The following is a 15,199-nucleotide window of genomic DNA, read 5'->3' as shown; positions in this document are numbered from 1 at the left end:
TTTGGGCCAAATCAAACTAACCCTGCCCAGCCCAGAACTGAAGGTTTGCACAGCCCTAATCTGAGCCCCTGATGACCCTAGGCAGGTCCAGACGCCCCGCCCTCCGAAAGGCGCCCATCCAGCAGATCCTTCAAGGCTGAGCCAGGAGCACATTGGTTGACAGTGAACAAACCCTTAGCATCTGAATGGCTGGAACCAACCTACAGGAAAGGGGGTGAATGCTGGTCTGAGGGCACAGGCAGGGGGTCCTCTCGGGTTTTCTTGGGGACTCTCAGTCTTAAATTTGTTCTGGAAACAGAGGAAAAAACCAGAGAGCTATTGTGGGCAGACCAGGAGGGACTTTAACACCAGAATACACACATCTGGGGCCCCAGGCACAGCCCTGGAATCTCCCACCAAGCCCTGCCCACCCCAGGTTCTCCCTCCTCCCCAGTACAGGAGCGGTCCCTTAGAGCCAGCTCCCCTAAAGCCCTTGGAGTAGAGTACTTCTATATGGGGGGACATCTAGAGCCTATGAGGGAAGGACAGCACAATGCTGATGGCATGCACTGTGGCCACAGCCTAGCTCCTTCCTGCAGGATTCACCAAGCTGCCTGGAACACTCGTGTCCTCTGCTGTAAAAGAGGCCTCTACTTGGTGATGGCTTGCCCAACTTGCCATAGCACTATATTGTCTGTGAGCATCTGTGTGCAAGTGTTTCTACATGCTCTGCAGCTCTGAGGCTTTGTCACCAGGATCAACATGGTCTCCTTGACCCTGGTGACACAAGACATATGGCTGAATCCAACAGGAGCAAGCTGGTCCCTGGTCGAGCCTTATTCTAGATTACAGACATCATTCACCTATGATTTTAATCTTTGGGGCTGGAGGCAATCATAGGTTTAGTTTTTGCTACCAAATAGCCCTGGCTAAGCCTGTGCGGTTTTTACATTAAAGAAGTAAACCAGCTAGCTGCTGCTTTAAATTCTGGAAAGCATCAAATATAAGCATAAACGCGTGCTAATCACAAGCGGCTCTCACCCATGCATTAGGAAGGCCCACTGTTCTTTCCCATCAGCCAGGAGTAATTGTTGATGTCTGGGGCAGGGCATCTGAGATGGCAAGTGTGTGATCAGACTTCCCAGAGCATCCTTATTTAGTAAGGCTGTGCCCCTGTGCATGTCTCAACATAGGCAAAGTCAGGAGAAGCAGGAGAAATCTCATTCAGCCCAAAGAAGATGGCTCAGAGGCCTTAGAAGACCCAAATCCTACCAGGATGGAGAGGAAACCGAGGAAGGTTGGCAGTGCTCAGGAGAGAATGAGACCACCTTAGCTTCTCACCAGTCCCAATTGCAAGAGGTTACAGTCGGTAGGGGAGCCAGTTCACAGGCAAGCAAGAGAAACTGAGGCTGAGCAAAAGGCGTGACTTCAACTTCCTACATTGGACAGGGAGGTGGGAGAAGGGAGCAAGGGGGCTGTTTGGTGACTCTCTGGGACAAGGTTAATTCTCTAGGGCAGGGCAAGGAACAACAGAACTATTGCCCTGCCAGAAGTCATAGCATATATCAAAGAATAACTTCTTATTACATCACAGATACAGATGAGTAAGGGTTGGTTAAAAATAATAAATAAGTACCTGAAAACTGAAAAACATGAAAGAGTAGAAAAATAAATGGTTGATAAATAAATAAATAAATAAATAAATAAATAAATAAATAGGACAAAAACATGAAAGAGGGATGGGATGGGCAGCAAAATAGCCACAGCATTGTCCTTTCTCAATGTCACGCCATTATTACAGAGGCAGAGAACATATGCTACACAATGAAAGCCCTGTGCTAACCACCGGCACATGAGGAGAGGGGTTATCCAGCCAACTAGACCAACCAATGGACCAAAGGCAACTCCATTCCCCCTCAAAGGAGCCTTGAGGAGGATCTGGCACTCAATCTCTTTGCAGAGTTCATTCTCTCCCTAAGAGAATGGCTATTGGAGCCCTCTGCTTCATTCTCTCCGTGGTCCCCCTCATTTTCCTCGGGGAAGCCATGAAGGTTGTAAGCATCAGGCTGGGTCTCTAAGGAAGACCCCAGTTATGCTATGAGAGCCCATGACTTTTCTCTTTGGCATCAGAAGTGTCTCTGCACACTAGAGTCCGTTCCTGAGCCCCAAAGGGTGAGGCGGCAGGAGCTCTGTCTGATTTAGAATGGGACAGGGCTCGGATTGAGGTGGTCCTGTATTTTAGGGGCAGCAACTGAAAAACTAGTTCTTGGAACACAAATGTCCATAAGCACAGCAGAAGGAAGCCTTTTTAAACTCAGTAGCAATCAGCTCCTCTGATAGGGACTAAAGGGGTTGAGGCAGAAAACCAGACAGATATGAAGACAGAGCTGTCCTGAGGCAAGCTACATGAAAGAGAATCCCCATGCAGTGTATGGCCAAGGAGACGGCCCCCCTGCTGACTGCCAGGCACTTAGAAGCTTCTGCCCAGTGGATGAAGGGGTGTGGCCTATCACAGCCATGCCTCCAATCTGCTCATCTTCCCACAGAATCAGCATCCCCAAAGGAAAGCCAGCTTCTAAACAACCAAGGCCTTAGCTACCCCAGGGAATCTGGGGCTCTCCGTTGATTTTCCTGCCATCGCGGAGTTTCTGTTAATCTTTCTCTCCCTTTCCAAGCAATGCCTATGGAGCTGAGGAGCTCTGGGTTGGCTCAGGCCTGGGAGGGCAGTTGTAGTTCACAGGCACTTTAATCAGGAAGAAATCTTGCAATTGCCCATGCTAGGTCAACCTGCCAGCAGAGTTCAAGTTTTGTCCTGCCTGTGACCCGAGTGCAGGCCATGTGGTCGGAAATGGCTGTGGCATCCCCATATCCCACATGACATACTTACAAGTAGATGCTGGACTCGTTGCCTCCCATGTCTGGGGACTGCAGCTTCTGTACAAGGATGATGATGATGCCGATGAAAAGCACAAAGTTAACCTGAGGAGTGAAAGAAAAGTAGACTCAAATCTCCGCCCAGCCTGGTACTTCCTAACAGGACCCTCTCCAGCCAGGCAAGTTCCCTTGCAGACTTCTCGGCCTCTCACTGAGTCATCTAAATGAAGGCAAACATCCAAAAGAAAAAAAAGAGAGAGAGAGAGAATTCTACACAAAGATCTGGAAATAGAGAGCATGGAGAGTAAGCCAGGGGGCGAGCACTGTCTGAGGCAGAAAGAAATAGGAAGGTGATGGAAAAGAGGTGGTGCACAGGTGACCCCAAGCTCAGCCTGGTGGTGCTGATGTTGGTCTGTAATCCCAGCTCTTGCGAACCCCAAACAGAAGGACCAGGCCCTCCAGGGAAGCCTTGGATGTACAGCAAGACCCTGTCTCAGAGAGAAAGAGGTGGGGTGGGGGTAGGGAGAGAAAGTTCACGTTCAGAGCCGTGGAACACAGGGAACAGCCACAGCATTCCTAATTAGAGGGCTGCCTGGGAACAGTGACAGCAGTGTGTGCCATCAGGGACAGATGCTTGCCCAAACAAAGTGGGAAGCTGCGTGTGCACTGAGAAAGGAGGGAGGGAGGGCTGCAAATAAATGCAAAGGAGGCTTAACAAGAAGACTGCACGCACACGGCACAGCCACAGCGACATCTCTGGGCCAGAGCCAAAGTCACCCTCAAGAAAAGAACAACATGGTTCTTTAAAAACAACAACAGCCACTGAGAACAGCTAAGCAACCGAAAGCTGAGGAACGATCCGAGTGACCGTCCTCGCGTTGAGTGTAGAGGAAAGCTGATGCAGGTGAAAGGTCACGAGGAAGAAACTGGAAGCAGCGGCAGGCTTGATCTGAAAAGCTCCTGTTTGCTCTTTTCTTTGTTGATCGGTTAGAATGGAACACACCCCTGCCCTGCCATGCTTGTTTCTGCTCCTGCCGCCATCTAATTAATGCTAGAATTAGCTCAGCAAATATTGCCAAGGAGAAAGGACAATTAAATATCTAGGGGTGAGGAAGAGGACAAGACAAGAGATAAACAGGCTGTTTCAAATCATGAGAGACCGTTGACCAAAACCAGAAAACTAAACTGAGCAAGAATGGAATCAGCATCCCCAAAGGAAAGCCAGTCTCTGAACAACAGCTAGGTGGAAAGCAGGTAGAGCAATGACGTCATCGAGAGCAAAGGCATCATCGGGAGGTTTAACCATCGTCAAAGTCTGAGCGCGCAAAGCACCAGGCCCAGGTAATCTTACGAACTTGTAAAGAAAAGGCAGCTTCCCTGTCGTGCAATTGTTTCAGAGCACACCAACACAAAAAAATTCTCAAAAATCCTACTTCAAAAAAAAAAACAAACAAAGAGGGGGCAGAGGGATAGCTCAGCCAGGAAAGCCTTACAAGGGTAAGAACTGAGTGTGGTTCCGGCGGTGACTCAGGTTAAGATACGGGGAAAAGACAGGTGTGACAGCATGTGCTTGTAATTCCAGGGCTGAAGAGGCAGAGACAGGCAGATCCTGGATTGGATTCCAAGCCAGTGAGAAAGCTTTCCAAAAGAAAATCCAGAATTCTCAATAATAACAGAGATTGGTCTCTGACCTACACACACACACACACACACACACACACACACACACAGAGAGAGAGAGAGAGAGAGAGAGAGAGAGAGAGAGAGAGAGAGAGAGAGGCATGCATGCATGAAAGCAGACAAAGAAGGGGGAGGTAAAAGGAAGATCATGAGCCTTGGCTATGTAGGGTAACCCTGTTTCAGAAGGCAAAACAAAACAAAAGCTATGTAGGAACACAAAACAAGCCCACAGAGACATTTAATACACACGGTAAACAGTGAACATCCTTTAAGCAAAGCGTTAACACACAGAAGTTGGGGGTACATGAAAAGAGCAGGCAGATCATTCCCACAAAGATCTCACCCTGAGAATACAAAGAAATGTACCGTTGTTCCTTATTGTGACATGAAAACAACAGGCTCCACCGTCCCTGAGAGAGCGGCAAATAATTAGTAATAAAAGCATCAGCATAGACCTAGGAGCACAGGAAGTGAGCCTCTCGCTCCCTGACCATAGCCATGAGAACAGTAAGTGCACACACTCTGTGTCTCAGAATCCTGTTCCCAGCAATTTATCCCAAAGACATAGCCGCGCATGCCCAAATCCAGGTAAATATATCCACAACACTGGAGAAAAACTGAAATAGTACATTTATTCTATTCTGTCATAGGAACATGATCTCTTCAGCACATCTGATAAAATGAAATACCCGTGCTTGGTTTTATAACACACACGAAAGCCAACCAGGAAGAGAAACTTGCCCAATTGCATGCAAGACAACTGCCAAAAACCAGAGCAAATATTGTCCTCCATAAAAACAAGGAATAAAAGGAACAAACATTGGGAAAGATGGGCAAAAGACTGTTTTCACTTACAGGTTGCATAATCTTCTATGTAGAAACCCCATGTGAACCAAATAAAAAAAGGGGGGATTAAACTCTTAAGAGAATTCAAAAATGTAACTAAGCCAAGAAATCACAAAAACTGATCGCTTCCCTGTATGGGCCCAGTCACCCTCCAGACAATACAGGGAAGGAAAGATCCTAGACTCAACCAGGGCCTGGGCTGGAGAACATCTCAGAGGGAGCAACATGGCAGCAAGAAAGACTAAACAGACAGGGCGTTTTGCTGTATTCTTGGAGAAAATCAATTTTCCTCCAAATTGGTATATAATTCAATGCAGATCTCCACCAGACCTTTTCTTGCAAGTTGAACATAAAGTTAAATCACTTCCTGTTCAAAAAATCTACCTGACTAAGTGGATGTGAAAAAAAATATGTCAACAGGGCAAGTGAGAAATGTGTATATAACGTGGTAAAACATACAGGGTCACAGTTTCCAGCACAGTTGCCCCTGGGCAGACATATTAGTAACAGGAGAGTAAAGGTCTCCGACCCACAGTGTGCACATGTTTGTGATAAATAACTTCCCAGCATATAGGATTCTGTAAAGCGACTGAGAATAGGAAATTTGCAGCCATCCAAAATAAAGATGTAGAAAAATAGCATTTTAGTAAAGACAAGATTAAACAGATCCTTTCTTAAAGATACATCCCGATAACCTAAACCACAACAGTACCATGAAGCAACTAAGAGGAGATTTGCACAGCTCATGCTGTTGGAAATCCGCCATAAATAAGAAATAAGGCTGACAATAAGAGAGGGGAAGCCCAAGGATCCCAGTGCAGGGAAGTCGTGCTGGCCCGGGGACGTGACCAAGTATGGAAGAAGAGTCACTGCTCCTCAGCTGATCAAAAAGACAATCTGCTAGAGGACAGCACGAAAGAAAGTTCCCAGTAATGTCCCGCTGTTTAGCAGTGAGTGCTCAGAAACACTACCAACACGCCCTTCAGAAACCACCCTCACCCTCCACAGGACCGTACACCATCAAACGACAGTACTGGGAGTACACTGGGGAATGGAGTCACCTTTCCAAAGGAGATGTGAATTGTTAAAGCATATTTACGAAATGCTACAAGATCTGAAATGTTAAATTTATACCTGTTTGACCAGCAATTCTGCATCTAGAGATTTGTTTTAAAGAAAAGTACATACAAATGCCCACGAGTATGCATGAAATTATTCCTAGTAGCAGCAGCTTCCGTACAGATTGAAAATGGAATAAAATGCTTGCCTAACACTAGGGCACTAACTGAATAGTGTGTGCACCATTGCTACAGAATATAATACAGCTGTGACAAAGACCCTTTCTTTCTCTTCCCTATATGTTCTCTGTCTGCTCTGCCTCCCCTCTTTGCCCCAAGGATACTCACCATTATAGAGCCAACCACGGGGCCTTTGATCACCCACCACAGAGCTGTGCTGTCATTCATATCCCAGCATCTGAAAGATGGGCAAAGAGGAGAAATCATAGCAGATCCCTGCAGAGCAGCACATGACTATCAGGGTGCCTGCTCTTCTCACCATCTGTGTACCCCTGACCAGAGAAACCTAAACGTAGAGGTAGGCTGGCTAGAAGATCCCTCACCCAAGGATTGCTCTTTCTCTCTGTTCCTGTCATGGCAGAGACTGGAGCCCAAGAATCAGGGTCATAGTGGGATCCTAGGAAAGGACAAGTCTCCCATTCAGATCTGGGGTCCTTGGGGTTAAGAGTGATCTCACCCTTAACATTGTTCCTCCTGTCCTCCAAAGGATACCTGATGTTCAGAGCTTCCCCAGAAGCTGCCCCCAAGTAGATGGGCTCAGAATTTACCCACTCTCTTGCTGGATTGTCAATTAAAACAAGGCTAACCACCAGGGGTGGCAGGGCTGAGGAAGGGCCTGGGACCAGGCTTTGGGCTAGGGCTGAGACAGGACTGGTCCCATACGGTGAGGACTCAGGTGGTATCCAAGGTTGAACTTCAGTTGGAGCAACGCGTCGGGGAGTTCACATGAAGCCAGGCAGGCACTGAAACCCATGCATGAAATAGACTCTGTACTAAGGCCTGATTTTCTGGTTGTACTTACCCTGCATCATCAAAATAGAGCCTCAGCACAGCCCACACTGTTACACACACAGTAGGTGTCCCTGGAGGGCAAGAAAAGGAAGCCCAATTTGTCCAGGACACTCTTAGTCTTGGGGTTCCTGGGGACCCTATTATCCCACATACTCCAGCTTTTCCCATACTTTCCATTTCCCCCAGTGCCAGACCCTCTGCTCTCCTAACAATGATTCCTGAGTATAACTCTCCCTCAGAGAAAGAAAGTTTAAAAAGTAGAAGCTCTGGAATTAACAAGAAGCCCGCAGTCTAGAGACAGGTCCATTATCTGATACTTCCTAGAGCCTGGACCAAGGACACAGCTGACTGAGTGGCCTGAGCCCATCCTGACCCAGCCAGTGACCTACCCCAGCCGATGATGGTGTACCAGTAGAAATATCTCCTCTCAGGGAAGAAGGTCTCCACCAGCAGTGTAAAGAGGTACAGGCCTTCAATGAACAGCCAGAAGTAGTTGGACACCACGCAGTAGTGGAAGAAAACCATGACAGCTTTGCACTCCACCTACAGAGACAGCCAGAGAAGAAGGCTGAGCTCCCTGCCCCAGCCCCACAGGGTGAGGGGAAATGCTGAGGCCTATCGGCCCTGGCTACTCAGCCTCAGGTCTCTCAAAGCCTAAAACTATAGGCATTCCCCACAGGAGGCTGTTTACACATCAAAGGGGGAGACATACCTTGGTCCTGGAAAATCTCTTCTCAAACATGTCCTCCTAGTGAAGCCCCCAAGTCCACTCTGTTCTTACCCCAGAGTATCAAAAGCCAGCTTTCTGCATATACCTCCTTCACACATCTGTGCTTGGGAAGGCACCGACGAAGACCCCGGCCAGCTGGCACCTAGAATGCCACCTGACTGGTAGCATGCCAAGGGACTAGTTAATCCCTCTCTGAGCCTCATTCTCACCTAACCTTCCTGGCCCAAGAACAAGACTGAGGGCCTGGCTGTGTTCTGTGTTAGAGTGAGGTTACACACTGGCTACAGTAACCCCTTCTGAATCTTCACATGACGGGGGATGAGACCTTCACCAGCAGGGATACACACCCCGAAGGGGGTTAACAGAGCAGAGTCCCAGGGTACTGGGCTGCTTGGCTCACTTACGGTGGAAACGAAGCAGTGACTGCTGTCCTGCTCGGCGTACAAGATCCAGTCCTTGATGAAGACGGAGATAGCCCTCAGCATGAAGGATACAAACAGGTTCATGTGGATGAAGTTGCGAGTGCAATGCAGCTTCCTGCGTGGACCAGGATGGGGAGGCCAAGAGTTCTCAGTGCTTCACACCCTCAGGGCGGGGCTTGTCTTAATGGGGGTCCCTCTCCCAGACCACCCTTCTCTCCCACCTTGATAATCCTCTGCTTTCCCCACCCTGGTCATCCGCTGGCCACACTTCTCCCTCCTGAAGCCTCTCTACCTAGACTGGGAAGATTAAAGCAAGCAAAGGAAATTTCTGGAAGGGACTATGCCTGACTGTGTGGTCCTAGACACATGAGCTGCCCTCTCAGGCCACTTTCCCATCAGCTGTTCTAGGGACAGGGCCTGCCTTCCAAGGGACTTTTCAGGGATGACGGGATGGACAATTCTGGCTCTAACACTACTGGGCTCTCACCGGAAGCGGCACAAGATGACCATGGCAGTAGTGAGGGTGGCGAGGGAAGTGCTGTAGCCGACTGTGTAGAGAGCCTTCACCGACAGGTAGTAATAATCCTGGAGCAGGGCACAGGACATGCAGGGCTCTGCTTGGGACCAGTCACTGCACCCTTAGGACCCACACCCAGTGTCCCAGACCAGACCCAACATCTCCCCTCTCTCTGCCATCACTCCACTCCTGGCTGGATGTCTGTCCCTCTCTGCACAGGGTCAGTACTCTAAACCTGTTCAGAATGTACTGAAGGCAAGGGTGCTGATATCAGACCAGAATGCAGTCCTAGACTGAGGAAGCTTCCTGCTAGACCCAGAATTAAGTCATCAGATTCTGGGCTATCTGGAGGACAGTGTCCTGGAAAAGTAGCCAGGGTCGATGGGACTTGTAAGACTTGTGGGGACAGAACCCAGCAGGGTGAATGAACATCCTGCCCTCCAAGTTCCAGGCTCAGTATACAGCAGGCAGGTGCTCATGAGTGCCACCCAGAGCCCTGATCTCCTCAAATTAACCTACCACCTCACTTACCTGATCTCCAGACTCAGGCTCATAATCATCAAACCCACAAGCATCGAAGTAGTGGGGGAAGGGCTCCGACCAGCCGTCCTCTGTGCAGTTCCGGCCCACGACCCCCATGTCTGCAGAGAACAGAAAACTAGGCAAGGCATGTGAATGGCTTAAAATGACCCTGAAAATGATTTCCTAGTGGGACTTCCTGAAAGCCCATGTGTTCTACTGGGGCCTCAAGCTAAAAGGTACGAGATAGAGTGACTGCTGAAGACCTGGCACTCATCTTCACTCACAGCAAGGGGAATGGAGAATCGGACGAATGAACAACCCGATCCTTTAATCGAGAATCTAGCATGTCTGTATCTCTCCTGTAATACTCCCCAACGCTCACCAGAAGACGATCTGGAGCCCACCTCAGGACCCAAGATCAGCACTACTCAAAATGGCAACATACAGAACCACCTAGAAACTTGTCACAAATGCTACTCTCAAGACCAACCCTGGATCCCTAACAAAGCATTCAGTATTTTCAAAGCCTCTTGGGTGACTGCAGGGTGAGAATTTGGCACATTCGAACTCAGAGCTCTGTGTCTACCAGCAGTTGTAATGTCTCACCCCACTGGGGGCACCTGGCTTCATTGCTTTTTAGCAAACCCAGCCATACTCTATCTTACTGCCAACCTTACAAAGATACAAACTCAGTGGGGTTTTGTTTGGTGTTTTATTTTTGCCTTTCAGAGTTTTGTCGTCTGCTTCCCATCAACCAATGTGCATTTCTTCTATTTGGATTGATATAAAGTTCATTGTGTGGGATGCTGGAGGGACAGAGCAGTCACAGGTACAGAAAGAGGCGCTTGCTGCCTGCAAAACAGAGTGCAGGCTATTTTTCACATAAGTGGGTTTCTTCAGCCTTGAATGGTATCATATCATTCTCCTGAGCTGGTGAGAGCCACCAAGGTCCAGGGAGCACTAAGCAAGTAAGCCTTTTCTTCTAGCTAGCACCTGATTACGGCCCCAGATATCTGTCCCTATCTAGCCGCCCAAGGGCTGCCAATCTCTTAAAACAAATAGAAAGGAACAGGATTCAAGATAATTTAAAATCTTCAGAGACAGAATCGAGGTTTTCCAAATTTCAGTTGTACACCTCTAGCCACCTTGTGGGCTTGGTAAAGTGCAGATTTGGGAGCCTCATCCTGGAGTCTGTGATACAGTCAATGGGTTTCAGGGGCGAGTGACGAGTATACGGTAAGAGACCTCTGTGGACAGGGAGTTTGGAGCATACACTGCTGGACAGATCCTGCTCTCTGTGATCAAGGTAGTCTCTGGGAAGCTCAACAAGGAGACAATGGGTAAGTGCAGAAGAGAAGAGAGGGGGAAAGACCCCTCATTTTTTGAGACATTTTCTCTGTGTAGTCCTTGCTCTCCTCGAACTCATTCTATAAATCAGGCTGGCCCTCCTCTGCCTCCTGAGTGCTGGGATTAAAGGTGTGAGCCACCACTGCCTGGCTACCCCATCTCTTTTATACCCAGCATCCTAATCCTGCTGGTGGACTCAGAAGGTGTACGAGAGTTGGCCATACCCTCCGTGGGAGGAATGGCAGAACAGGGAGCCTGCCCAGAAGGACAGTCTGCCCTGGGAGACTCTCCACAGTCTGACACCTGTGACACAAGCCAAGAAGGGACTCCAGCAGCCTGCATCACCGTTAGCCATTTCACCAGGTTGTCTCTGTTTCAGAAAAGTTTGTCTCTGGCTGCTGCTGGCAACCTCCCTGCAAGGCCCCTGAAAGTTCAGAATGTCTGAATGCCTCCCCCCACCTCAACTGGAGCCAGAGTAGAGGAGTCACTGCCCTCCCTGGGCTGCAGTTAACGCTGCCTTGCCTACCTCGCAGAGGTAAGAGGAAGAGAGAGACAAAGGGTGCAGAAATTTGAAAATCACTTTTTAAAAAAAAAAAGCTTCCTAGAGGGGAGAGCCATTTCCTTTCTTTTATTTTCCCTCTTTATTATTATCATAATAACACGATGTGGGCTCAGAAAAACATAAATGTTTTTGTTCCCAAAATTGCCCTATGAATATTGTTCTGATAGAAATCTCCGGAAGATGGAGTGCTCTCCAGACTGCTGAACCTTGCATGACTGCATCTCCTTCACTAGACTGTTTTCTCCAGCATTATCAGAGGATCATCACATGCTCTCTGAGATTGTCCCACCATATCACCTAGATATGGTGGCCAAGCATCTAGTCTCGATCCAGCTAGCTAAATCAGAGACTCGGGTGAGACCCCAGAATCTGCACTTTACTGAGTCTGCAGAGCGGGGGATTGGGATAAGGAGGCCATGCATCCTCCAGGCACACTGCCTCTTACAGCTCCAGTCTCACCAGAGTTGCGACTGAATGGCTGTGATGCTCAGAGTAGTGCATGGCTTGGCCTCATGCAGTTGACTGGAGTGCAAAGCTGAACCCTGAGAACCTCTATGGGAAGTTCGAAACCACCGAACACCTTGTAGTACAAACCACCTACAACCCATGATGGGCCCCAGGATACCCATGATTCCCCCACAGCACATGGTTACAGGCATGATAGATGTACCATCTTCTCCCTGGGTACTTGGGTACCATCTTCTAAGACAATACACAGCCCTGTCAGAGAAGACGCGCACTCTAGAGCACACAGAGGAGAAAGCCGCACTACAAAGCAGCTGCCCTCCACCCCACCAGCCCAAGGTGACTCCAGCACACCCCTCACCTGTGATCTCCAAGGAATTACTATCGGCAAAACCAGAATCTCCTGCAAAACACAAACATGGGTCAGTCAGAATGCTGTGCCACATCCACAAAGGCTAGGGCTGCCCAGTCTGTGGAGTGTGGGCAGGGGATCGAGAGGCTGAATCTCAGGAGCCACACATCCCTCTTCTGGCACACTGGCTCTGGCAGCACCAGTCTCACCAAAGCAGCAGCTGCAGGGCTAAGATGCTCAGAGTGGTGTGTAGCATGGTCCCGCCCCCCAACCAGAGAGCCTTTATGGAGAGAGGAAGCAGAGTGAATAAGCCTGGGGCTTGAGATTTTTCTTTGAAGTTCAAGCCCTGCCTCTACCCCAAGTCTGTTTTTCATCAAAGGGACCCCCGGAGCCCAAAAACTTTATCTGTAGACAGGTTTCTCTCCACACCATAACCTTTATTCTCACATGCATCTAAAGATGGCCTAGACATTTTAACGCCATTTCCTCTCAACTTTTCAAAATCCTATTTCAAAGCTGAAGTGCCACCTCCTTCAGGAAGTCTGCCCTGATCTCCTTCCTGTCCTGTCTGCATAATCTGCCTTTAGTTCTCTTCTGGTCTTTTGTTTTTTAGGTACGTTCCCACCTCATAGCTGCTGGGATGACAGGGTCTGTGCGAACTCAGGAACAGGGCCATCCTGCATGTAGGAATATGCATGCACCATTGTGCAAAACATACAGACTGGTTCTCTCCAATCTCTCCATTGGTGATTCAAACACATGACCCAGCTTGAAAGAGTCTTGAAGCCAAACACTGTATCTTCCATCCCTCTTACCCCCTTCAGGAAGGCCAAATTCTAGGGAGGAGGGAAGAAGCTGATCCCTGATGATCCTGCCATGATTGCTACCCCGTCATTCCAGCATCCAGGGGCATTGTTCTCCTCAGGCTGGGCTTCTGCTTGGCTAATGAAACTCTCTTTGTCCTCCCAGGGGGCCTCTTACCTATGGTTTCTGTCATCCAGACTGTATGTAGAGGGAGAGAAAGAGAGAGAACATGAGTAGAAATGCAGAGGTTAAGTCAGATCTGTCCCTACAGGCCATGTGTGCCCCCCAATTCCCCAACCCCAACTCTGAGAAAACCCTGGTAGGGTCCGGAAGGCCTGAGGAACCCATGCTAGAACCTAGCATGTTCACGGGGTCAGAGACAGATCTTCCTCCACCTCCAGGTCAGCATATGAGGAGGAAGGGGAGGAACTGACCAGGGCTCCCAGAAAGCCAGCACCTCAGGGAGGCCTATCCAAAACCACCATGACTGAGCTTACTGGGAATGTGAAAGCAAATGAGACAGCAGTTCAGTCACTTCTGTGGGGAGGGTAAGTCTCACTACCAAGCTTGTGAACAGAGGCGCTAAAGGCCCTGCTTTAATGAACCATTTAGAGCCAGGTGTAAATAACATCCCTGCTCCCTGAGGGTGCAGCTGAGGGAAATCATTTTACCCTTCTTCCTGTCACCTCTTGTGACTGCTGCTGTAGGAAAAAAAAGAGGGTTTGTGGCTGGAATCCTGCCTAGAGAGAATGTGCCACAAGCTTCAAATAAGTAACTGAAGTAAAGCAATGGGTGCATGGAGGAAGTGATTAAGCTGCCTTCCAGAGAAATCAATCTTGGGAGCTAGCTGAATCACAGGCCCTGTCTCTGACAGCCTTTATCTTTCCCCTATTCACTCTCTCTGCTTACAGCCTCCTCCAGAACTCACCCCATGGCCTGCTCTCGGTCACAGAGCCCTCAAGATGGGAACATTCAGAAACCAGCTTCTTGCAGACTAGCAGGAGGTGGGCAAGATAAGGAGAGGTGGGGTATCAAGATAGATCCCACCTTCTGTGGGATGGAGGCTCAGAACGCCAATGCACACTATTCTTTTTCCCTCTTCCTGCAAGCCAGGTAGAGACAAGTTACTGGCTGTGGCCTCACAGACAGGACCAGATATCTGTCCCCTCCATGAAGTCAGGTCCTTGGTGTCCTGTCTTCTGGACCTGTCCTCCAACCAACTCACATTTCAGTATCCAGTGTCACAGCTCTGTCACTGCACTCATTCATGGGGTCCCACTTTGGCCTCAGGAACTCTGCACAGTATTTCAATGGTACCAGAGACCATCAGCAGGCAGGATGTGAGATCCACAGAAGCCTGCAACCAGCTTTGGTTTCCTGTCACACATATGTCCCTGAAGCCCATGTCCACACATCATAGGCCACTTTCCTTCTGGACAGCCTGGGTTAGGGGAGCAGGACCCTACCTCCTCCCCCATGCGCGCGCGCGTGTGTGTGTGTGTGTGTGTGTGTGTGTGTGTGTGTGTGTGTGCTGGTAGACTGGCAGACTGGAAGGTGGGGCACCTGCCTACATCAAGTGGTTGAAGAATGTGGTCATGATGCCTCTTCACAGCAATAGAAACCCTAACTAAAAAAGGGCATTTTACAGTCCTATCTATCCATATCTTCCTCCGGACCTCTGAGACCTTTCTGTCTATGTCATCATCATCATCATCATCATCATCATCATCATCATCATCATCATCATCTCTATAAGTGATCATCTCTATATGTGACCTCGCTGTATCCTCACAGACCACCCGGGGAAGCCGCCACCGTGTCACATTACTATCTGGCAGGCCAAAAATTAAGGCCAAAGGTCCCTAATAGGGTAGACAATAGAGGAGCTATGGACTCTGTACCTAAGCCCAGATTGCTCTCACCTGCCGTGACAGTCACTTGGCAATGTAGACCTGGTACTAGGTGCAGTGCTGGAGAAGAAGTGTTTCCATGCCCTATAACAGCATAAA

General features: G+C 48.9%; 1 protein-coding gene across 16 annotated transcripts in view; it reads right to left on the bottom strand.

Moving 5' to 3' along the window:
- Positions 1-15,199, bottom strand: part of Adcyap1r1 (ADCYAP receptor type I) — a 48,803-nt gene that overhangs the window by 13,931 nt on the left and 19,673 nt on the right. For 6 of the 16 annotated variants that reach the window (NM_001270581.1, NM_133511.2, NM_001270583.1 and 3 more), the window contains 9 exons: positions 13,368-13,388; positions 12,396-12,437; positions 9,670-9,779; positions 9,109-9,206; positions 8,604-8,736; positions 7,859-8,012; positions 7,480-7,540; positions 6,786-6,855; positions 2,867-2,958 (listed from right to left, as the gene is read on the bottom strand). In NM_001270581.1, the coding sequence (NP_001257510.1) occupies positions 2,867-2,958; positions 6,786-6,855; positions 7,480-7,540; positions 7,859-8,012; positions 8,604-8,736; positions 9,109-9,206; positions 9,670-9,779; positions 12,396-12,437; positions 13,368-13,388 (781 nt within the window). Of the gene's footprint in view, positions 1-204; positions 289-2,866; positions 2,959-6,785; positions 6,856-7,479; positions 7,541-7,858; positions 8,013-8,603; positions 8,737-9,108; positions 9,207-9,669; positions 9,780-12,395; positions 12,438-13,367; positions 13,389-15,112; positions 15,185-15,199 lie in introns of all 16 variants that reach the window. The other 10 variants (XM_063285463.1, XM_063285464.1, XM_063285465.1 and 7 more) reach the window with 4 other exon arrangements.

The sequence above is a fragment of the Rattus norvegicus genome, chromosome 4, assembly GCF_036323735.1.
Source record: "Rattus norvegicus strain BN/NHsdMcwi chromosome 4, GRCr8, whole genome shotgun sequence".
NCBI lineage: Eukaryota > Metazoa > Chordata > Mammalia > Rodentia > Muridae > Rattus > Rattus norvegicus.
The sequence above is the reverse complement of the archived record's forward strand: the minus strand, read 5'-3'. Positions and strand labels throughout refer to the sequence as shown.